This window comes from Toxorhynchites rutilus, chromosome 2, assembly GCF_029784135.1.
Source record: "Toxorhynchites rutilus septentrionalis strain SRP chromosome 2, ASM2978413v1, whole genome shotgun sequence".
Lineage (NCBI taxonomy): Eukaryota > Metazoa > Arthropoda > Insecta > Diptera > Culicidae > Toxorhynchites > Toxorhynchites rutilus.
Genome location: NC_073745.1, coordinates 203,446,520 through 203,469,341, shown reverse-complemented (window position 1 = coordinate 203,469,341; position 22,822 = coordinate 203,446,520). Strand labels below are relative to the sequence as shown.

Sequence of the window (22,822 nt, the reverse complement as noted above, 5' to 3'; positions counted from 1 at the left end):
GATCAGTCTGTCTCTTTCACGCTACAAGCAAATAATTCCCCTTCTGCTTTCTTCCGTACTGTTTTCATATACCGCTCCCCTAACCAACTTAGTGACGAAACCAGCCGGGTGACGTCTTTAGAGAACCCCCATTGAACTGACAGGAGCCAACATATCGGGTATCCCACTGACATTTTCCCTTTGTTTTCATATGAATTGGGTATCCCACTGACAGTTCTGCTTGAGATTTTGCTAACGATCCTAGCATCAATCATAGCACCCGGCTGGACGAAACGGCCTCACCTAGTACCATAGACCCGTCTTGGTCAGACCCGAGATCGCAGAGCTGTTGCAGAGACTTGGTTAAGCTGGATTTACATAACGTGCGTTACGATGTTCGGTGTGGTGTTGTTTTGTGTAGTGTAGTATTACGAAAGTGTTAAGGAAATAAGCGCGACATTATGCAAATAATTTAAGATAAAAAGTTTATTTACGTAAGTTACTCTATGAAGGGAATGGTATCGCGTTTCTTGCGAGTTAGATTTAGTAAAGTTCTGAAGCTTAAAGATCATATGTTTCACGTAAGTGTTTCGTAGATACATTATGAGTGAGAATGTATTCCTTTCATATAGGGGCACGAATTATATGCTGAATAACAATTAAATTGGCCAATTTCGTTCTAATGTTTTATACATTCACATTAAATTGTCTTTTAGTTTTACTCTAAATAGTAGAAAACATTCTTCCTGTTTTGATTTTTCAAAAAACAATCAGTCTATTTTTATCTTCGATACGGAGTGCACATGATGCTTTAAAATTGTATTTATTTTCTTCCGCTCTCACGTACACTACGACCCGATCGGGACAAAACATCATCATTTGGCTGTCGTTTTCGTGAATCAACAACTCTTGTCTCTCTCTCCCCGACCAGCCAATCTGTCAAAATTACACTTCAGTAGCAGCAGTAGTAGCGGAGCAAAATATCAAGTTGAAGAAAATGGAAAATGTAGTGGATATCAAATTCCCTGCGGGTTCATTGGTGCCAAAAAATGAGACCGGGGCGCTAAGTTTCATCCGCAAGTATCCGGAGTACAACGGGAAGGATGTGACTATTGCGATACTGGACTCGGGAGTCGATCCACGAGCGAAAGGACTCGAGGTATGATGTTTACAGTTTTCCTACAGTCCTAAACATTAATTCGATCGTCATTCGATATTTCGATACAAATGCAGTGTAAGCATGTTGGAAGGTTAGGTTAGAAGAAAGAACGGGAAGGAATTTGTCCTCAAACGCATTTCGGCAACTCATCCTACACTTTTCGTGCTGTTTCTTGTAACGTTACACACAGTACATTTGTCTATGTTTTTCAGAATCATCTGGCTCTTCTAGGTCAATGAACGCCTTGCTAAGAATACGAGTGTCTACTTTGTCGAAAACAAAGTGAAACTCAACCAAGCACTTGTTTCCATGTTTGGGGTTTTTATTTTGAACAAAGCAATGACCTGAAATTGTATTTTTTGTAATAATGCTCATTTTCCGAAATTCACTCCTACAAACAGTGCTGTAAAATATGTGTTCAATAAGATGAGTAATATGTTTCGATATAAGTTGCGCGAGAAGATTTGTGGAGTGACACGAGAAGAATTCTCGACCAATTTGTGAAAAAAGGATTTATATCACCCTTCTTCATTCACAATGATAAAATTTTTACCTGATGCCTGATGAAATATCCTTAAAATATTGGATGGGTCTGTTTCTAGCAGTGCCGAAAATATTCACGTTCACGGCATTCAAATGCGGCGAATTTCAGCCTGTCTTGTATTGACAACCTAATGCTCAAGCGAGAGTCGATGAATATGAAACAACACTATCAATGAACACCAGTGTGCAATGAACATCAACATCAGCTTGCCATGAAGTTCATTTTTCATTTGCATATTCATTTTCGTCATGATATTCGTAACGTCGAAATTGAATATCATTGCGTGTTAGTGAAAATCAGAGCATAAAATTCAACGTCAACTAATTGAGAGAATGAAATCGATTAATGGTAAAGGATAGCCATTTATCATACAACATTCTTGTTTTTGGCGACTTCGGCAATGGAATGTATGGTATAACTCTAGCTATATTTTATGAATCTACTCCCGATTGGCCAGAAATGGCATACACCCCAATTGTATGGGCAATGGGTGACAATAACAGACGAGCGAAAACAGAACATAATCTTGTTTTGATTTCCGGTTTAATGATACTGGTTATAAATGATCAGCAATCAAATAAAACCCCTACGATATGGGTATTGGATGGAAGGGTTTAAACAGCGGAAGTCGAATATCGTATTCCGATGCCATTTTCCAAAAAGAGATAGTGACTTCCGGTTCATGGAAAACCGCCATAGAAGACCAAAAATGGAGTTAGATAAAGAAAGTGTTAGAAACTAAGATCGTGTTAGAGCGAAATAGCGATAGTAACAGATCATAGAAAGCGGAAACGGACCGTACCCTTCACGCTAAAGATCGCGAGTTCAATTCTCACTCCCGACATTCTTCCAAAAAGGGAAGTGACAAGCCAGCCAATAAGTGTTGAAAGTCATTATAATATAGTATAAAAAAGAAAAAGAAACGGAAACGGAACGCTCAACGCCATTCAACGCTAAACGTCGCTCAACCGCACAACAGTCAACGCTCAACGAAAGCTAATGTTGCCTTCTCCGGATTCCTGGTCCTTCCTTTGTTTCTAAATATGGAAATCAAACACGTTTTCAATAGAAATTCACTGCAAGCGGTGAAGATCAATTTAACGTTCGTGATAATCACCTGAAATTATTGACAGTAATGGAAGTGCCTGAATGCAGGCTTTCTTAAAATCGTTCATGCTCTATTCGTTCAATATACCAGACAAAGTTCATGCGTCTCGACTCTTGTGTTATACACATTATGACAGATATGGCGTTGAGTTTTAACAGAAGAGAATTCATCCGATACTGGGAAAAAGCTAATGTCCTCATTCGTGAACAGATTTTGATAATTTGTGGTACTGGTTTCTAGACCTTTTCTCCTGCATTGCCATGATGTCAGGAACATTGTAGAGGGCTGGAATAACTTTCTAGCCAGGTGATGTATATTGAGTATCCTATAGCCATGAATGCTCTCTTGGGAAGTTCGTGTAACTGCTGTAGAAAACTGATCTAATCGGGTGCTAAGTTTTGCTTATTCATAGGGAAGGGAGTGGAGAACGGACAATGAATTCAGGGAAGTGAAGCGGGCAAAATAATAACATAATTACAACTAAGGAAGTCAGACATGGGTAACATAATATCTATCATGATCTGGCATTCAAATTCTTCAATTGTCCTTTTTACATTACCAAGCAACATGTTCGATATCATGATATCCTGGACAACAATTACATAAATTGTTAGTATGTAGCAAGACTTACACAATAAAAATGGATTTAAACACGAATTGATTGGAGAACAACCAGAACACAAATCTTATAATCGTTGATATCTCTATCAATGTTTAACCTTATGAGCCGTACTTTCATTAAATCTTTGGGAAGAATAGAATAAACCATCCAAGATTATCTCCAAGAGCATTCCAAGATCATCCCTCCATTGATTCTGCCAACTGACAATTGCCTTTTATCGGCAAATGGAGAATAATTCAAAATACGCATCGACTCACATTGTTACCTAATTCCCTAGCAGTAGGCAAAATGATTGCTCGTTGCGTTGTGGGAGGAAAACTAGTGGTTAGTAAAATCGAAATAACGTACCCATTTTAATCGTCAAATTGTCTACTTTTTTACTACACTCTGTCTAACATCTATAAGACCAGGTGATGATCTGGCTACTTTGTCTGGCCATCAAGTAGTGCTCAATTATTTGACGAATCCTCAGGGATACGATAAGAAGGAGAGAGCTCCTTGTAATTCGAAGCTCTCTGACCGGAATCAGCGGGAAATAGCTAGAACAGCTTCGAATACCTCAGAATCGCTTATGCAAATAAAGCTATATTTCAATTTAAATGTTACTCGGATGACATTTCGTCAAGTTCTGGTAAAAAATCCTTACATAGAGAGGGTTTAAAAGGTTAAAGCTCTTCATCTCACACCATCTCACATCGTAAGACGTCTGAGTTTTACCAAAGCTCACTTGAACCGACAGTGGGACATGGTATGTTGTGACAAAGAATGTTTCCAAAAGAATACATTTTTCTATATACCATAACGAAAAGTTCTTCAATGTATAGGTTATCTTCACTGACGAAAAAAGTGCAATTCGAATGGCACTGATGGTTTCAAATGGTACTGGCATAATTTACGATAGGAGGAACAGTTTTTTTTAACCAGGAATTTTTGTGGAGGCTCGTGCATGGTTTGGGCGGGATTCTGTGCAACCGGAAAGCCCAGCGTAAGTAGTATCCACTCCCCAAGCGATACGAGAGTAGAGGTAGAAATGAACGAAAGCCAGGTCAGGTCAGGTTTTGTATTATACAGACTTTAAACATCTTCAGTTCATGCGTCTCTAGCCTTGAGAAAGGCCCTTGGAAAAAAATTCACCCTACTCCTGCACTACACCTCCACAAAAGAAGACCATAATGCATAGGCGTCTGAGTGCGACCGTCCTCATCTCACATCGTCGCTTCAACTGAATAGATTTCCAGAGCGTATGCGAGTTTATATACGGTTTCAATCAATGACCTGTTTTTCTAACCAATTTATAGCTATTGAAACAAGTTTTCGGGTCAATTATTAACAATCATATAACTCGTGGACATTTTGTCTTTCGAATGAAATGATCATCATACCATTCCGTTCAGCCGGAAAAGAGGTATTAATGTTCCTTGCAGTCCAGCGTCACTCTTTCGTTTTCGAAACTTTGAACTTACACCCCGGTACAGAAATGAAAGAGGAGCCCTACGTCAAAATGTTTTCAACAAATTTTTTAACGGGACCCACAAAAAGAAAACTGATTTGAAGAAATGCACTCCAGAAATGCTTAAATGGCCCGGTCAGAGGCTTCGGAAGGGAGTCTCGAAACATCGGATTGCGGCAGACCTTGATATTTCTGAATCAGCTCTGAGGAAGAGGCTCATATCAGCGAGTGATTTATGATTTGAATCTTCTTTTAGCGTAAGAACACACTGGACGGCTTCCCCGCGCGGATTTTGCAATGACAGACCGCCGCGGGGCCTCGATAATGGAATGTGAATGAGATAAAACACACAAGGCGGAGCGGGTACGGCCGGTTCTAAAGTCACTGTTGTAAGGTTCCTCATTCTCTGCGGTGGCTCGATGGAGATGATGCGCCGCAACGGTTTTGTGATAGTATTAGTGTTTATGCGGTGCACATGAAGCAAGGTAATAGTTAATGTACTATCGGTGAGCCAATACGTGAAAATCACTCTGCGGTCATGTAGCTGCGGATTCTCGAATACTACCCAAATTATCGAGAAATGCAATATTTCAGACGTGTGCGATCAACTTCTTTCTCCCTCTCGCTCAGGTAAACATCCCTCTTCCGTTTTCCACCATTCTGTCTTTATATACCTCCCCTCTAATCCGCTTACTGTCCAAACAGTTGTACCTTGTACCATAGACTCGTCTTGCATCCGTCTATAAAAATATGATAATGGCCGCTAGTGAAGCCGTCGAAAGCCGCTGAATGTGTTTTTCATCGAGCTCCTGCTGCGACTTGTCATTGCGAGAATCGCGCGGGAGAGCCGTCTAGTGTGTTTCCACGCTTATTGAAATTTCTATTTCTGCTGGGATGTGCCAACGAGCACCTAGGGCGGTTCAGACAAGTATTTAGGAGTGAGCAGTCTGAGGATCTGGCGGACCACTGCAGCGCACTGGACAAAGCTTTCTATGGTATGATTCTCAAAGATTTACGTCGTCTGGCGTTTGATTTTGCGGAAGCCAACAACCTCCAGCACGAACTCAATCAAGTTGCAAAGCTGACAGGAAGAGATGGGGATTCTAGCTTCATGAGGAACCATCGTCTGTCTCTTCGAACCCCACAACAGCGCAACGAAGCAACAGCGCTCCAAGACAAAGCCGAATCCAAGATGAGGAAGAAAAATAAATAATTGTTTAAAAATGGAGCAACGGATATAAACAGTCAGTATCAGGATTGATGCGCCTTAGTCTGCATCAGGTTTATATGTCAAAAAAAAAATACCGCGAGTATAGATTATGTATTATTATTATAGAAATAATCTCTGTGGAAACGTGAGTGTTCGAAATGATTTATATCAATACTAGCTGATACGGCAAACGTTGTTCTGCAATATAATTTATTTCTAGAGAATATTTTGATTGGTAAACATAACGAATACATTTCAAGAGAGTTTGTATGTGAAACATAAATATGCGTACCTATTTTTGGGAATTTCCCTTTTTATTTTAAATATTCTTATGCATATGGACCACGCAGATCTGATCAGCCATTCTCCCGTGATGATGAGTTATAGTTATAGTAATTTTTTTCGAATTGTTCTAATCATTCCAAATATTTTCCATAGTATTCTATAATTCTAATTTGGGTAAGACGAATTCAAAAAATATATGAACCACATAGATCTGATGAGCCATCCTCCCGTGATGATGAGTTGTACGTACGCGGGAAAATCCTTCTTTTATATATAAAGATATCAATTGTGGATGGGAGGAAGTTCGCCGGGTCAGCTAGTTTGCTAGTAAAAAAGAATTCTGTTTCAAATGTTGGACATTTTCAGATATCTTATATTGTCAGTCTCATTCCTCCCAAAAATTACCACGTGGTATGTTCGACCATAACACCCACTCATATCCATCCATAGAACATCATACAGCACCCCCTCCTCCCCACTGGATGGTGCCTACACACTCTGGTAATGATGCATCTTCCGCTGGTAATGATGAAGCATTTATTTTTGTTACAAGTCACCTCAGAAGTAAAATTCAATAAGTGCGCACTTTTGCCCCGTCATCTTGTATTAAAATAGATTTTTGTCTAACTACAAACAAAAATCGAAAAATTCTTATACTACGTTTCGAAGGTAATATACATATATATAATTACAATTTGGTAAGCAAATTGAATTTTATTTGCTTTTATTTCAAGAGTTGCTTTTATTTCAAGAGTTATCGCACTACTCTAAGGGGTGGGATTGGCGTTTGAAATTTGGAAGACAAACTAGAGACGAATAAACTCTGAGTTTGAACTCTTCAACAACTGAGCGATAAGCGCTCGAAATTAGATGATTTTCGCGATGCGAGTTTTTTTGTTTTTCATTTTGTACACCATAGAAGTACGAAAAAGACATAATCACATATTAGAAAAATAGTTTGTACCAACATGCAGTAGAACACCGATTATCAGCGGAATAGTCTTGAGGTTACTGTGGATAACGAAAACCACGGATTATGCTAATAACGAGGTGCAAACACCAATAAAGTTCCTTCCAAGTTGCACTGTGGTCAGTTTTTGTCCATATTTTGGTTAAATTCTAGAAAGTAAACATTTTCAAAATCATCTGGTTGATTGACAAGAATATTTGTCCCCCATACAGACCCTGCCCGGCGGCGATGTGAAAGTTATCGAGCGCTACGATTGTTCCGGGTGTGGCGATGTAGACACCAGCAAAGTCGTTACGGCCAGTCCGGAAGAAACGATCGTTGGTCTATCGGGGCGAACGCTGCGGCTGTCCAGCGCAATGAAAGCCAAAAACGCCAACGGCAGTGAGTATCGCATCGGACTGAAAAGTATGCACGATCTGTACCCATCGCGTATCCGGGAAAAGATTGTAGCCGATGCGAAACTCAAAACGTGGGATGAATCGCACAAAAAGGCGTTGGCGGCCGTTAGCAGGGATATTGCGGACTTTGACACCAAGAACCCCACAGCACAAAATTTTTCCGTGAAGGATAAACTCACCAAGGAGAATCTGGAGAGCACGATTGATTACCTGAACGCGTGCGAGAAGAAGTACTCCGATCTGAAAACGACGTACGATTGTGTGTTGTTTTTGACCGAGAATGGTTGGGTTGCCGTTATCGATACTACGGAAAGCGGGGATCTGGAAAATGCGGTTCATGTGGCGGAATACAGTAAAACTCATGAGATGGTTAATTTGGATGACTTTCTGTCGATTTCGATTAATGTTCACGATGGTGGAGATGTGCTGGAAATCGTTGGAATGTGCTGTGAGTATTACAAAGCGCGTGTTTACGTTTCAAATCATAAAATTTTTCCTTCTCTTTGACAGCAAGCCACGGTACACATGTTGCATCGATCGCATGTGGATACCATCCTGACAATCCGGAATTGGATGGTGTGGCTCCTGCTGCTAAGGTTGTTTCGCTGACCATTGGGGATGGTCGATTGGGTTCGATGGAAACAGGAACAGCGTTGGTTCGGGCGATCATCAAGGTGATAGAACTGTGTGAAGCTGGCCGGAAGATAGATGTTATTAACATGAGTTATGGTGAGCACGGCCACTGGTCCAACTCAGGACGGGTCGGGGAGCTGATGAGTGAACTGGTTAACAAATACGGTGTGGTGTGGGTAGCGTCAGCAGGTAATCACGGTCCTGCTCTGTGTACCATCGGCACTCCTCCGGATATAAGCCAACCAAGCTGCGTTGGTGTGGGAGCTTATGTGTCCCCTGAAATGATGGAAGCGGAGTATGCCTTGCGACAAAAACTTCCAGGTAATGTTTACACGTGGACTTCACGGGATCCGTGCATAGATGGTGGCTTCGGGGTGACCGTGTGTGCTCCCGGGGCTGCTATTGCATCTGTGCCTCAGTTTACAATGTCCAAAGCACAACTGATGAATGGAACCAGCATGGCCGCCCCACATGTGGCCGGATCGGTGGCGTTATTGTTGTCCGGATTGAAGCAAAAGAACATTAATTATACTGCGTTCAGTATTAAAAGAGCCCTCTGGAACACTGCCACCAGAATAGACTATGTGGATAAATTTGCGCAAGGTAATGGACTTTTGAATGTGGAGAAAGCATTCGAGAACCTCACGTCGTACAGCGGTTTGGTGGAGAATGATTTGCGGTTTGCGATAAGTGTGGGAAATAATGCAGCCAAAGGTATTCACATGCGTCAAGGTTTATTGACAAAGCCGGAGGATTTCAACGTTAGTATTGAACCAGTATTTTTCAATGAGAAATATGCCTGTGAGTTTTGCTCTATGTTGTCCGCTGTCACGAGATTAACAAGTTGATATTGCAGCTGCCGCTGATAAAATAAGTTTCAATGTCAGACTAACACTCATACCCTCAGAGCCATGGATTCAATGTGGATCTTTCTTGGACCTTTGCTATTCAGCACGGACGATAAGTGTCAAAGTGGATCCAACAGGTCTTACTACCGGAGTTCACAAAGCAAGGTATGTTTGTTCTACGGAAAGTTTAACAGTTTAACAATCATAACGGTTTCGTTGCAGTATCAAAGCGTACGACTCCTCGAGTGTTGATAAAGGCGTCCTATTCGAGATACCAGTAACATTGGTTCAACCGATAGTGGTAGATCCAAAGACGTTCGAATACAGTCATACGGAGGCGATTCCATGCAAACCAAACACCATTCTAAGGAATTTCTTCCTGGTACCAAAGTACGCCACGTGGGCTGTGCTCGAGATGACTTCCGCTGATATAAAGGACACGGTCGGGGGAAAATTCCTCATCCATACAATGCAAATACTTCCGATGAAATATTGCAAAGCCCTGGAAACACAGAAAATACTGCCTGTGAATAGTGTATCAACCACTGTCCACCCTTTCAAGGTTGCGGTAAGTAAAGTGTTTCCTACTGAATGGAGAGTATTTTTTTTACGATAATCATTTCTTCAAGGGCGATAATATACTGGAAGTTTGTATTGCGAAGTATTGGTCAAATTTTGGAACCGTGCCATTGAAATTTTCTATCAAATTCCATGGAATTTCCCCGCTGAATGGAAGTAAGTTTTTTGTTACGTTAATATATAGCAATTTCACTTTGAAATGGCCGAATAAAACAACCGATTCTGAACCGACGAAACGATTTTAAAAAAACATTATACATAGAGCGATTCCACGCCAAAAAATATTCAAATTCCAGAGTTCTGATTAATATTGACGTACGACTACGTCTTTCATTTCTATACCGGGGTGTGAAATCAAAGTTTATAAAACCAGAGCGTTACGCCGGAGACCGAGGCTTTGAGCGTTAATAGCTCCTAAACAACTGAACGAAATGGCATGATAAACACTTCATTCGAAAGATAAAATGTCTATGCGTTATATACTTGTTACTTTTTGATCCAAAAACTTGTTTCAATAGTCTTAAAATTGCTTTGAAAATAGGCTATTGAAATCACCAATCGGTATATAAGCGAGGGCCGCTCGAAAATCCACTCAGTTAGAATTAAACGATTGGAGCATGTTGTCGCCGTTGTGGTGAGGCTAGCTACGTTCATCATGGAAGCGCTGATTAACGTAAGACCACGTCTTTCGGCTATTTATTAGAGGTGCAATTAAGTGGCAAACGATGTTTACTCAACAATTTCTCAAACGCGAAATGGGTGTTGTGAGAAAGGATGAGCAAACGCAAAAATTATGTTGTCTGATTTGATGCAACAGATATTTTGTCTATTGGAAAAGGAATACACATCATATCACAATCCAAGCAATTTATTTTGTATTATACAACTTGTCACCTCCTTGCCCGGAAGCGCATGAGATGGAGACAACAATTCTATTGTTCGGACGTCACCCGACCCAAGTGCCCTCTATAAGGCAACGTCCAGGTCCGATGTCTTGGAAGCCACCGACTAATCCCTAAATCACTCCACACATAAGGAATACGAGCTCTACCATAAAATGACGAACACGATTAGATTTCTACTTACAATATTTATTCAGTGTATGTGTATGTGTATTAATGTATTCAATGTTGTGTAGTGTCTCCGGGTTGGCTGGATTTGGGCTGAGCTCTGGTGTCTGGGGGAGCGGTTCTCCATGGTATGGCGTAGCGTGGCCAGGGCGGAAGAAGGCTGATGTTAGCTGCCCTATTCAGCCATTTGGCGCGTACGCAACATGTTGGTTTCTACTATTGTTGCAGCAATAAGAGGCCTCGTCTTTCTACGCTGGCTCCTTTTATATCCTCGAAATAGAGTGACCAGCTTCCTTCTTGGGTTCCAGTTCTCTAGAGAGAGTAGAGAAGATGAAATTATACCCTCTGACCACTACTGATTCTCTTCTCAGCTTGCCCCAGCCAAGGTATGTTCTGTTCTGTTGTTCTGTTGTGTAAGTGTGATGTATTTATATGGCAATCGACGGATTTCCTCAACCTGTCGCCAAGGAACCTGGAAATTTTGTTTTTTATTTATTTAATTCGTTCGTATTATGTAACTTGAGACCTTAGTCTTATTTAAATGCTACAATGAATTGTATACAGAATAGTGCGTCACTAATACAACTTTTATACTTTTATGAATTTGACTAATTCTATCAATTTAACGGTTAAAGTGCTCTAAACATTTATTCTGCAAATTTCAAATTAATTAGAGTAAGATTGTTGGGTAATGAGTTCCAATGTGAAACAACTCTCACGAAGAATGAATTGCCGTATTTGGAAGTGGAGTGTCGAGGGACAACATATTTCCTTGCGCGCGCGGTTCTTAAAATATTTCATTTTTCATGTAAATAGCCAGGATGACTTGTTCTCGCAAGATCAAATAAGAACACACTTTGTTCCGAAGTGTTTTGAATACTTTATGATCATTAGGATTTTTGCAATTTTTCCACTTTTTGTAAGCCAGATCACGATCAATGATGGATCTACAGATCCGATCATGAAACCAGGGGTTTTTAGCTTGTTTTTAGCAACATCTCATAGGCGCAAACTTTATAAATGGGCAAATAAGCAGACGATATTGTAAATGAGAAACCCTGGAAAATCTATTTAAGTTGAATACATATCGTACACATGCATTCAATGTTATTTGTAATTTCGATTGAGCGTACATTGATGATTCGGAAAGCAGGAAATCACAAGCGATGAAATGAGGTAACACAAGACTTTTGAAAAGCTTGAGTTTCATGTCCGCACTAAGGAAAGATGTAGTAGCATACAATGTACGAAGACCAGCACACACTTTCCCACATTGTTTGAATATATATTTATCAAAACTAAAGTTGGATTAAATAGTAATGACAACTAATGACAAATCTTCAACAAATTCTATTGTTGAGTTGTTAAACTCCAACGTCGGTTTTAATATGATGTTGTTTTGAGAGTTGTTGAATAACGCATTGGTTTTATTAAAATGCAACACAAGCTTATTCATGTTCGACCATGCATATATTCTGGCTAATTCATCGTTGATTTTCCGTAAAGATGTGAATTTTGCAAAATTTCAACACTTGAGGAAGATCATTAATATATAAAGAGAACAATATTGGTCCTAGAATTGAGCCCTGAGGTACTCCAGAGCATATAGGAAGGAATCTAGAAAAATCCCCATTACATAAAACTGTCTGCGTTGGATCTGTCAGATATGATTGAATAAGTGTGGTTGAATGATTAGAAATATTGAAGTTATGAGACAATTTTTTGCAAAGCATTTCGTGGGAAATTGTATCGAAGGCTTTAGAAAAATCCAGAAGTAATAAAACAACTGGTCGTCCCTTATCCAAGACCATCCCAATGTCATCAAATACCTTCAGCATAGCAGTTTTTGTACTGTGTTTAGGCCGATACCCGGATTGAATTGAACTTAACAGATTATTTTGATTTATATAAAGGCAGATTTGGTTTTTGACAATCCGTTCGAATACCTTAGATAACGCACAAAGTATACTTATTGGACGTAGATTCTGAATACTGTCAAAATTAGCCTTTTTTTTTAATCGGAATTATTTTCAACATCTTCCAACCCTCGGGAAAAATGCTTGTTGTTATGATGCAGTTGAATAAGTGGGTTATGGGTTTAATCACAAGTGGATTAATTGCCTTCAGAAATTTGATTGGAAGAAAATCAAGACCTGTTGCATTAGATTTCATGTGGAATAATTCAATTACGACATCAATTTCGCTTATTAAATTGAAATAAAATGAATTTCGTGCAATAGAGGCTTGATTGTTGTCATTTTGAACAAAACTTGATCTTTCAGAAACATTGCTAACTTCATTTATTTCATTTGAATCAAATGACACAGGAGATGATTTCTTAGATTCACCTAGCCCTAAGTTTTTCAATCTCTTCCATAATTGCTTAGAAGGAACATTGGTGTCAATCCGGCTACCATAAAACGTTTCCTTCGCCTGACGAATAAGTAGAGTCACTTTGTTCCGAAGTGTTTTGAATACTTTATGATCATTAGGATTTTTGCTATTTTTCCACTTTTTGTAAGCCAGATCACGAGCAATGATGGATCTACAGTTCCGATCATTAAACCAGGGGTTTTTAGCTTGTTCCGGCATGAATGTTCGTATAGCTACAAAATTATCGTGCAAATATTTTATATTTGAGTTGAAAAAATTAAGCAATACGTTAGGATCATTTGATCGATAAAAACTTAACCAATCAATAGATTGAAAGGCTTGGAAAATACCATCTACATCCATTGAATAATAGTCTCGATATTCAACTTGTCTTGGAGTTGGTAAAATTTCAAAATTAAGTGATGCGAAAATTAAGTCGTGATTTGAGAAAACAGGCAAGTCGATTTGATTGAAGCGAAGCAAACGGAAATTAGGTTACAAACTTTTGTATGATTACTTCCTTCGCTGAATATTGTGCCTCCAAAGTAACGCTCTCGTTTTCGAAGTCCCCCACATATTCATTTATTCTTTCATTCAGAATAGATTCAGATGACACTAAAAACAAAAGATCACTAAATCAACGATAGTCCTACGTCATCCTTGCGGTTATACCACAGATATAACCGACTTCCTGTTTTCTTTTTTGGTTGATGGTGTTAACTACTTTACTGTTGGAAGTGACTGATCGCGTCTCAGCGGGGCAGCCATTTTTATGTATACCAGCTGGTAGGAAAATCACAAGTGGGTGTGGCTTGCAACGCAATGTTTCAATTCTTTTCGGGAACTGGCCAGTGTATCTTCCTCAACAACAAGCAAACCGTTGTATGTAGTAGCAGCGTTAGGAAAGACTGTTGTTTGTTGCTGGGAAACTAAGGTTGACTGGAGTGAGGACAATATATGGTAGTATGAACGGTAGATAGCTACGATAGTTTTCGCAGTGGTACATTCAACTTGTATTTAGCTACTACTTTAGTCGCTCTTTTGGTTGGTACAATTTGAGGAGCAAAAATTGGCCCTGTCAAAACGTGGGGCTTAGTGCGCTTAGATAATGCTTGATATTTCACAGCTACTACAACTACAACTACAACTACAAATTCAATGATTTTATGTTTCATTAAATTTTATTAGATTCAATGTTAAGTATTTTAGTGTATTTAAGATGATATTTTTCCTAGAATATCAATAGCCCTTCTAACAACTTTATAGGACAGGACAGGCTTCCGACCTTTTTTTTTTTGATAGTACAAATAATGGAAACTGGAGTTGTGGGCATTTCAAAGAATCGACGAAGGTCAGAGCAGCGGCTGTTTAATTTGATGTTGAATTGCTTCATAATTTCGAACGAAGATATTATGATACATACACATTGTTTGCAGATTTGATGCATAGCGCATGTGGCATTCATCGGATAGACCTTACCACGCTGTCCACGGAAGAAGTTCTACCCTCGGTTTCGCTTAAATCAGCCGCTATGGTGTTGAAACCCACGGACACCAAAATTACTCCTCTTACGGTTAGAGATGTTATCCATCCGGGTCGCCAGATCTATCAGAACATCCTAACTTACGCGTTGCATTTAAACAAAAGTCAAGAGATTGCATTTTATACACCACTGTTTAGTTCCGTTTTGTACGAGAGTGAATTCGAGTCCCAGTTTTGGATGCTGTTCGACTCGAACAAGATGATGATTGGGTGCGGCGATGCGTACTCGAACGATTCGTACTTGAAGCTTGAGAAGGGTGACTACATGATTCGTTTGCAGATTCGCCACGAGAAAAAAGATTGGTTGGAGAAAATCTCCGAAGCTAATTTGCTGGCCAACATCAAGCTCGCCAATTCACTTTCGTTGGATATATACAAGTCATACAATCAAGCCATTATTAGCGGGAAAAAGGTCACGACTTGCGCTTTCCCGGCGGGCGTTACTAGACCAATTTATCTAGCACCAATTACGAACGAAAAGCTTCAGAAAGCATCGTTCCCGAACCAATGCTCCTGGCTGGAAGGAACCATAGTGTACGCGAAGGACGAACTGGGCAAAAAATGCGATACTCATAACTTCCAGTACATCCTGATCGAAGGACCTCCGGTGAAAAAGAACGGCAGCTGCAACTCCAAAGATAGTAAAAGCAAATTCGAGGAGTACAGCGAGGGCCTCCGTGATTATCACGTGTCGCAAATTCCCAAGCTGGATTCGGAAAATGCTGAAACAGTTTACAAAACGGTATTGAAGGACAATCCCACTTTTTTGGCGGCACATCTTGCGTTGATCGACAATCTTGACAATGGTGATTTGAAATCGAATCTGCCGCTAAGTTTCGCATCCGGCTTGGAGAAGGGAGAAGCTGGCGCTTCAGCCGCTGCTGTGAGCAAAGTCCGGTTATTGAGAATTGTGGAGCTAGCCGATCTAGTGCACAAGGACATCGACCAGAACGCATTGCTTGCGTTTTATGGCTTGAAGACTGATAATAGACCGAATGCGATCAAGATTAAAGCGTGAGTATTCAATCGAAAGAAAACTATGGGGAATAACACATAATTTTCTTTACCTTCAGCCAAATGGACAAACAAAAGCAACAATTACTTGAAGCTGCCCAGAAAAAGTTGATCGCATTGTGCAAGCTGCGTGTCATCAAAGCGGTTGTGGATAGCAACGAAGTAGGTGACGGCAGTGGGGATCAGCTGGAGGAAATTGAACAGATTTATAACGACGTTGGGAAGTTTACCGACTATAATGATTCGAAGGTAAGTGAACTCATACATAATTAATGAAAACACTTACGGCATATCACAACCATTGGAGAATGAGTTGTAAAATCTCTCTGTTATTTTGGAGTGGAATATCAATATCTATATTTTCCGCATCAACAGGTTCTTCTGCTATCAATCTGGCACGCCTACACGTGGAAGCACTACGGTCGTATGCTGAAATATCTTGGTAAGTTGTACGAAGAGAAACTGTCGCGAGAGATTCTTGATGAGCAGATTCGCGTCGTTGCCGAGAACAAATGGGCCCACATCGAGCAACTACTGAACAAAGTGATTGTTACCTCCAATCCTCAGGGATATCGGTTGTTTTAAGTTCTTCAAACGGTATAGATTAACAAATAGCAAATTCAACTTTCGTGTTAAGTCGTCGGCGTTGTTTATTCTTATTGTACTTGTGAGCTTATGGTTTACTCCATTAGAAAAGGTAGCAAATAATATTCAACGGTGTAACGGATCTCAGTCGTATTCAGCTGCATTCAACAAAACAAACTTTATTCGATTTCATTTGAACGGTTACTTTATTGTACTAAATACCTTCCATTTGCTCCGAACCATCTGTAATGTAATGATCAGCCACGCAGAGTATTTTCCGAACTCAGATAGTATATTGTGAATGTATTTGTTGCAGTCGAATGAGAGAGATGTTGGCGAACATCGCGGAAAAATCGGAGTTCATTTTTGCCAACTAGTTGATTTCATAACATACTCTTAACAAAAACTACGCATACCATCCAATTTAATATGAATGACGCCGGATAAGCATTCTGTGTTGCAAAACATAAAAAGAATCGTTATAATTGTAACTGCTGTAACAAGATCCAAATAGGTCGTTTCATTAATAAAGTCAAGCTAATTCAGATTTCGAGTAACAGCAATTTTTATGAGTATTCAACATTTGTAAATATCACAAACATCCAGAGGTTCACATATTAAAAAAAGCCTGTTAGAATTAAGGTTTGTGATGTCCTGGAACGATTTGGAAGACATCTGCCCATCGACAGAAAACCCAGAAATAGCCTCGTTGAAAGTGGTTACACTTTTCGAACGGAACCTCGAAATTGTCATCGAGAGCAGAACATGCGATAAAAATAGCAGGAGTTTGCAATCCTATATCCAGAGGATTTAAGCTGGTTTAAGAATATCCAAGGCACAAGTTTTACCGGACCACACCGATAATCGAAATATGGAGACAAAGAAACGCTCAAGGAAGCTCGACGAGAAATTACTAAAACGAATTCGTCGTATGGTAAGCAAACAGCTACTGTGGACAGAAAGGTGAAGCTTCCGTAACTTCTGGAACCATGAACCAGGAAATTTATCAAAAGGTTAATCTTTCAGAATTATTCAAGTTAAGCTTTCAGAAAAGGTCAAAGGCTTTTCATGGAGCATCATGGGATTTATGGTCTTTTCTGACACGACATTACAAACTGTCACTTTTCCAATTTGACCAAACAGTGGTACAAAATGATCTAAGGTCGGTTGAGGGCTAATAGTCGATTGGACTGTCGGTCGCTATCTCATATCAGATAACTCTACTTCTCCGATTGAAGGATATCTATAGTAACATTTCCGAAAAAGTACCTAAAACTATTGAGAACCAGAGCAGAGGGTCAAAACCCACTAAGGAGAACGGTTGTAATACCGTAACAATGACTATTACGTAAAGGAAGAATTGGCTAAACTTCTGAGCTAAGAAGAGACCCGACCCGTGCCGAACGATGAGTCGCGTCTGTTGTTGGTCGAGGTAGTTTAATTAAAAATCCTGTCGATAACGGAGACTGCGGACCCTCGCGATTGGATTTTTATAAAGCGTACACACGGTGCCTAACGGAACATATCACCGGATCGATTGTTTCTAGAGAAGTTTCCTCGGTTACTTTCTCATGTTTCCAAAAGATAACTTTCTGCCGTTCGGAAGAAAGTTCGATATAAAAGAGGCACGATGAATAACGTAATAAATAACCGGTTCAACTAATTGTACAGGTTTTCCTTCTCAGGTTACCTAAAAGTAATCTTTGCCGCCTGTTGTGACACATGGGACTTTTAGATTCTCGTTTCGTCGAGTGGTCGATATTTCACATTTACATAATCACTTCACTTACCTCAGTGATTTTTCCATGATAATCGCAAAGGAACCACGCATAAATCGCGACCCTTCTGGTCACGAATATCATACTAACATTCCTTTCCTTCCTCTGGTGTCCGCAAGGAAGTGACCGGCATCGTTATTAAACTTTCCTATAAAGAGTGGAACGACCAAAAAGTACTCAATCCCATAATCGATTATTTGAAAAAAAATGGGAACCCCTATTTTTGTTGGCACATGTGTAGAATGATGTGCCTACTCTGTTTTTGGCCGGTCTCTTCTGTTGTCAAAATGGCCTTCACGCATGAGGAACGGCGTTGAAAAATTCTGCACGTGCACCAAGAATTTCCACTTTTGTCGCATAATCATTTAGCGAAAAGGTTCGATTTGCCTCGAACGACGTTGTCTAAAGTGATTAGAGTGTTTGGGGAGAGGTTGACCACAACTCGGAAGCATGGAAGTGGAGAAAACCGCATCCCGACGGTCGAACAGACAACCATACACGAGGAATCCAAACTTATCGATCCGGGATGTCGCAGATGATGCAGGAGTGTTCTCACCACGGTGCAACGCACCAAGAAAAGAGCTCGGCTGTCAACGTACAAGAAGGTAAAGACCCTAAACTGCGACGAAAAACGAAACAATTCGGCCAAAACGAGGACACGGAAGTTGTACACGACGATATTGACCAAAGTCGACTGTATCATTATGGATGACGAGACATTCGTCAAAACTGATTTTAACCAGCTTCCGGGACAAGAATTCAAGGGGCAAGGTGACAGAAATATTTAAAAACATTAAATTGTTGAAATTCGCAAAGAAATATCTGGTTTGGCAGGCGATATGGTCGTGTGGAGAGAAGAGCAGTATTTTGGTAACAACCGGCACCATCAACCAGAAAGTTTACGTCAAAGAGTGCCTCCAAAAACGACTCCTGCCGTTCCTGCAGCAGCACACGGGTTCCGTGCGGTTTTGACCTGATTTGGCCTCATGCCACTACGGCAAAAAGGCCCTGGAGTGGTATGCGGCCAACAACGTCCCATTCGTGCTTAAGGATAAGAACCCGCCATGAAAACATGAATTTTTAAGGTTCAGGTAAATTAATAAGAATAAACATACTCTAAACGTTATTTTGTCTTAGTACTTTTTGGTCGTTCCATCCTTTACTCGCGTTCTCAGTCTGACAGACTGAGAACAATGAGGTGGCTGAATCGAATGACTAATAAAACTGAATGAAATCAAATAAAAAATATTTTCTGGAGTATATTTTTACAATTATATCTTTTTAAATAAATTTATTTATTTAATGTCAAACGTCTTCGACCTAATGGTTGTACAGGCTGCTTATAGGGACTCAATTCTATTCTTATAGATTAACCTACTAATATTAAAATCGAACAGTTCAGATACCTCGTTAAAGACGCGGCAGCAAGCGTCTAATGGATTATTTTGCCCATATATGGTACGGTGATTAGGCATCGCCAGGACTCGATGGTGGCGTAGCTGTCGGGATGGTGCGTGTAGGCTAACGTTTCGAAGTAGATAGCTGCAGTCAATTTTGTCTGTCAATACATCGAAAATAAAAATTCTCTGTAGCATCAATCGTCGGCTTTCCAGGGTTTGCATTCCAATAAGTGCACAGCGCTGTTCATAGGGTGGTAGGTTGGTTGGATCATTCCAGGGCAGGCCACGTAGAGCATACCTTACGAAGCGTTTCTGAACACGTTCGATGCGCTGGATATGTACAGCGTGATATGGGGCCCATACTTGTACTGCGTATTCCAAGACGCTGCGAACAAAAGCACAGTACAACGACTTCAGAGCGTAGACGTCATCGAAATGAGCTGTGTTGCGTCTCAAAAATCCAACCATCGCATTTGCTCTTGAAATTGTGACCGAGACGTGCTCATGGAAACGCAGCTTGCTGTCAAGAAGAACTCCCAGATCTTTGATTCTATTGGTGGCGAGAGATTCAACATGTATCCGTGTACAATAGGGGAGCGAGAGCGCGTAAATGTGATGGCCTTGCATTTTTCAGCGTTTACATGCATTCCATTTTCCTGGCACCAAACCGTTAATCGCTCAATGTCAGCTTGCAGTATGCAGCAGTCTAAATTTGAATGTATTACTCGGTAAATTTTCAAATCATCCGCATATAAAATTTTCTCCGAACATAACCTTTCGCACAGATCGTTAACGAATAATACAAAAATCAGAGGACCAAGAATGCTTCCTTGTGGCACACCAGATGGAATCGTAAATTCGTTGGATCTAGTACCGTGGACCTTGACAAAAGCTTTGCGGGATGATAAGTATGAGGTTAGCAGGTTTATGATCCAGGATGGTAAACCAAGTCGATCCATTTTCAGAATAGCAAGGTCGTGGGGTACTTTGTCAAAAGCTTTGGAGAAATCGACGTAAACAGCATCAACTTGTTGCCGCTTCTCGATTTTGTTGATTAGCATGTGAGTGTATGCCATAAGGTTCGTGGTGGTTGCGCGTTTTTTAACGAAGCCGTGTTGGGACTCTGAAATCACAGGCTGTACAATCGGACATAGTGCACCATGAACTAGACTCTCGAGCACTTTTGCTAGGCAGTTTAAAATCGATATCGGGCGATAGTTTTCGACATCGTGAAAGCTGCCTTTCTTGTGGACTGGAGTTATCGATGCAAGCTTCCAAGTCTCGGGAAAAATACCCTCGCGCAGAGATTGGTTGTAAACCATAGAAACTGGTCTGGCGAGCATCGCTGCACAGTTCTTGATGAAGACCGGGGAATAAGATCCGGACCGGTTCCTTTTGTTGCATCTACTGAACTGAGTGCTTTATGCACCACATCTTCATCAAACACAAGTACTGGGAAACGGAGATTGTAAGATGGCAGACTGTCAATATACTGGCGGGTTGGTTGAGATGAATTGCTTTCATACATGTTTTGGAAAAATTCGGCAAAGAGATTGGCAGAAGAAAGTGGTGAGTCGGAGTTGCTGGATTGATAAACGATTTTGTCCGGTATCCGCGTCAAGTTTTTCCGGTTCCGTACGAAACTCCAGAAAGAAGTTGGATTTTGTTTGAATGTGCTTTGAAGAGCATTTATGTACTTGCGGAAGCTTTCAAGCTGCAAGTTCTTGTATTTTTCTTCGGCCTCGTGTAGTTCTCTTCTGCGTATTGGAGTTTTGTCGTGAAGAAATCGTTTTCTCGCTTTTCGCAGCCTATTGCGGAGATTTCGAAGCTGTGGAGTCCACCAGGGTTGATTAAAATTCCTAGAACGCTGGGCCTTCAACGGAACTGTTTCTCTAATAATTTCGTTCAATTGTTCATAGAATGTGGATACGGCATTGTCAACTGATGTATGGTCAAGTATGCGGTCCCAATCCAGAGAAGCAATTTTGTTATTTACAGTATGATAGTCACAGCGAGAAAAATCAAGCTCAGAGCGAGAAGAAGAGTCATCTTCCATTCGGGAACAAAAGTTAACAATTAAAGCCAGCGGCTTATGGTGATCGTCCACTTTGAGGAGCGCCGATGGGTAGTCGACAAGACTTACACGGTCAGGGTTGTTAACAAATGTCAAGTCAAGAAGCTTACCGTTGGCGTTCAGTAGGTCGTTAATTTGATATAACCCAGACGACAGTGTTGGTTCTACTAATGCTAGTTCCTGCTCCGTAGATGCGTTAAGAGGTAAAAATGAATTGAAATCATCGTCGAAGGTCCACACTAGATTCGGGAGATTATAGTCACCGAGGATTACGATCACATCATCAGGGTTGGCCATTTGTTGAATTTGATGGATGGATTCAACGTGACGGGCGTAGGTATCCACATGACTGTTCGGGCGGATGTAGATGCTACAGATGAACAATGAGAACCGGGGTAGAATGATGCGCACGGCTGTTTGCTCCAAACTCTCACAGTCTACTAGATGCACCGAACTACAGTTAAGCTCAAATTTCACTGCAATCAAGCCACCACCGCCACGGGACAAGTGACTGCTGAGTGAATTACGATCACAGCGATACAATACGTAGTTACTTGATAATTCAGCACTTGATATTCCAGAATGAAGCCACGTTTCTGTAAGTACCACTGCATCAAAGTCACAGGCGAGAAGTGATAGAAGCATGTCATTGGTCTTAGTCCTTAATCCGCGAACATTCTGATAGTAGACAGTCAGCTGTGTATTATTTGCGTTAGATGAAGGTATTGGATGACAACGTTGTTCAAGATCAGGCGTTGAAGAACTTGGTTGAAGAATACCAACATCGCCTTAAAATACACAATAGCACGCTTCTTCTTCTTCAATGGCACTAACGTTCCTAGAGGAACTTCGCTGTCTCAACGTAGTATTACTTGCGTCATTTTTATTAGTACTTAGTTGAGATTTCTATGCCAAATAACACGCCTTGCAATGCATTCTGAGTGGCAAGCTCTAGAATACGCGTGATCACAGTGCAAGTCGGAGGAAATTTCTTTGACGAAAAATTCCCCCGACCAGAACGGGAATCGAACCCGAACACCCGGCATGTTAGTTATGACGCTAACCACTCGGCCACGGGTGCAGCAATAGCACGCACAGTCTGTGAGTATACGAGTTACGATTTTTCGCGCGAGTACAGGAGAGTAAAAGTTCGGATCACCGAAATTTGCACAATGAGAATGATTTTCTGCTCCCAATTTCT

General features: G+C 40.6%; 2 protein-coding genes across 3 annotated transcripts; one reads left to right on the top strand and one right to left on the bottom strand.

The window, feature by feature from the left end:
* Window positions 1-335: 335 nt before the first annotated feature.
* On the top strand, window positions 336-16,916 carry LOC129769065 (tripeptidyl-peptidase 2). Of its 2 annotated transcripts, none has more exons than XM_055771079.1 (10): window positions 336-473; window positions 911-1,138; window positions 7,540-8,173; window positions 8,236-9,159; window positions 9,215-9,371; window positions 9,429-9,774; window positions 9,836-9,941; window positions 14,665-15,784; window positions 15,844-16,033; window positions 16,160-16,916. In XM_055771079.1, exons 2-10 carry the CDS (start codon window positions 977-979, stop codon window positions 16,367-16,369), a joined length of 3,849 nt encoding a protein of 1,282 aa, XP_055627054.1. In that variant the 5' UTR covers window positions 336-473; window positions 911-976; the 3' UTR covers window positions 16,370-16,916. The 2 variants fall into 2 exon arrangements, with proteins under 2 accessions (XP_055627054.1, XP_055627053.1); XM_055771078.1 differs by having other exon boundaries at window positions 375-560.
* A 3,889-nt stretch (window positions 16,917-20,805) lies between these two features.
* Window positions 20,806-22,266, bottom strand: LOC129766609 (uncharacterized). Its single transcript, XM_055767188.1, has one exon. It carries the CDS (start codon window positions 22,264-22,266, stop codon window positions 20,806-20,808), a length of 1,461 nt encoding a protein of 486 aa, XP_055623163.1.
* Window positions 22,267-22,822: the final 556 nt, after the last annotated feature.

Excerpts from the sequence above, each read along its gene's own strand:
- LOC129769065 (XM_055771078.1), top strand. The coding sequence starts at position 486 with ATGAAGGGAATGGTATCGCGTTTCTTGCGAGTTAGATTTAGTAAAGTT. Across the intron at positions 561-910 it reads TTAAAGATCATATGTTTCAC|CCAATCTGTCAAAATTACAC; the intron begins GTAAGTGTTTCG and ends CTCCCCGACCAG. Across the intron at positions 9,942-14,664 it reads AATTTCCCCGCTGAATGGAA|ATTTGATGCATAGCGCATGT; the intron begins GTAAGTTTTTTG and ends CATTGTTTGCAG.
- LOC129766609 (XM_055767188.1), bottom strand. The coding sequence starts at position 22,266 with ATGCTTCTATCACTTCTCGCCTGTGACTTTGATGCAGTGGTACTTACA.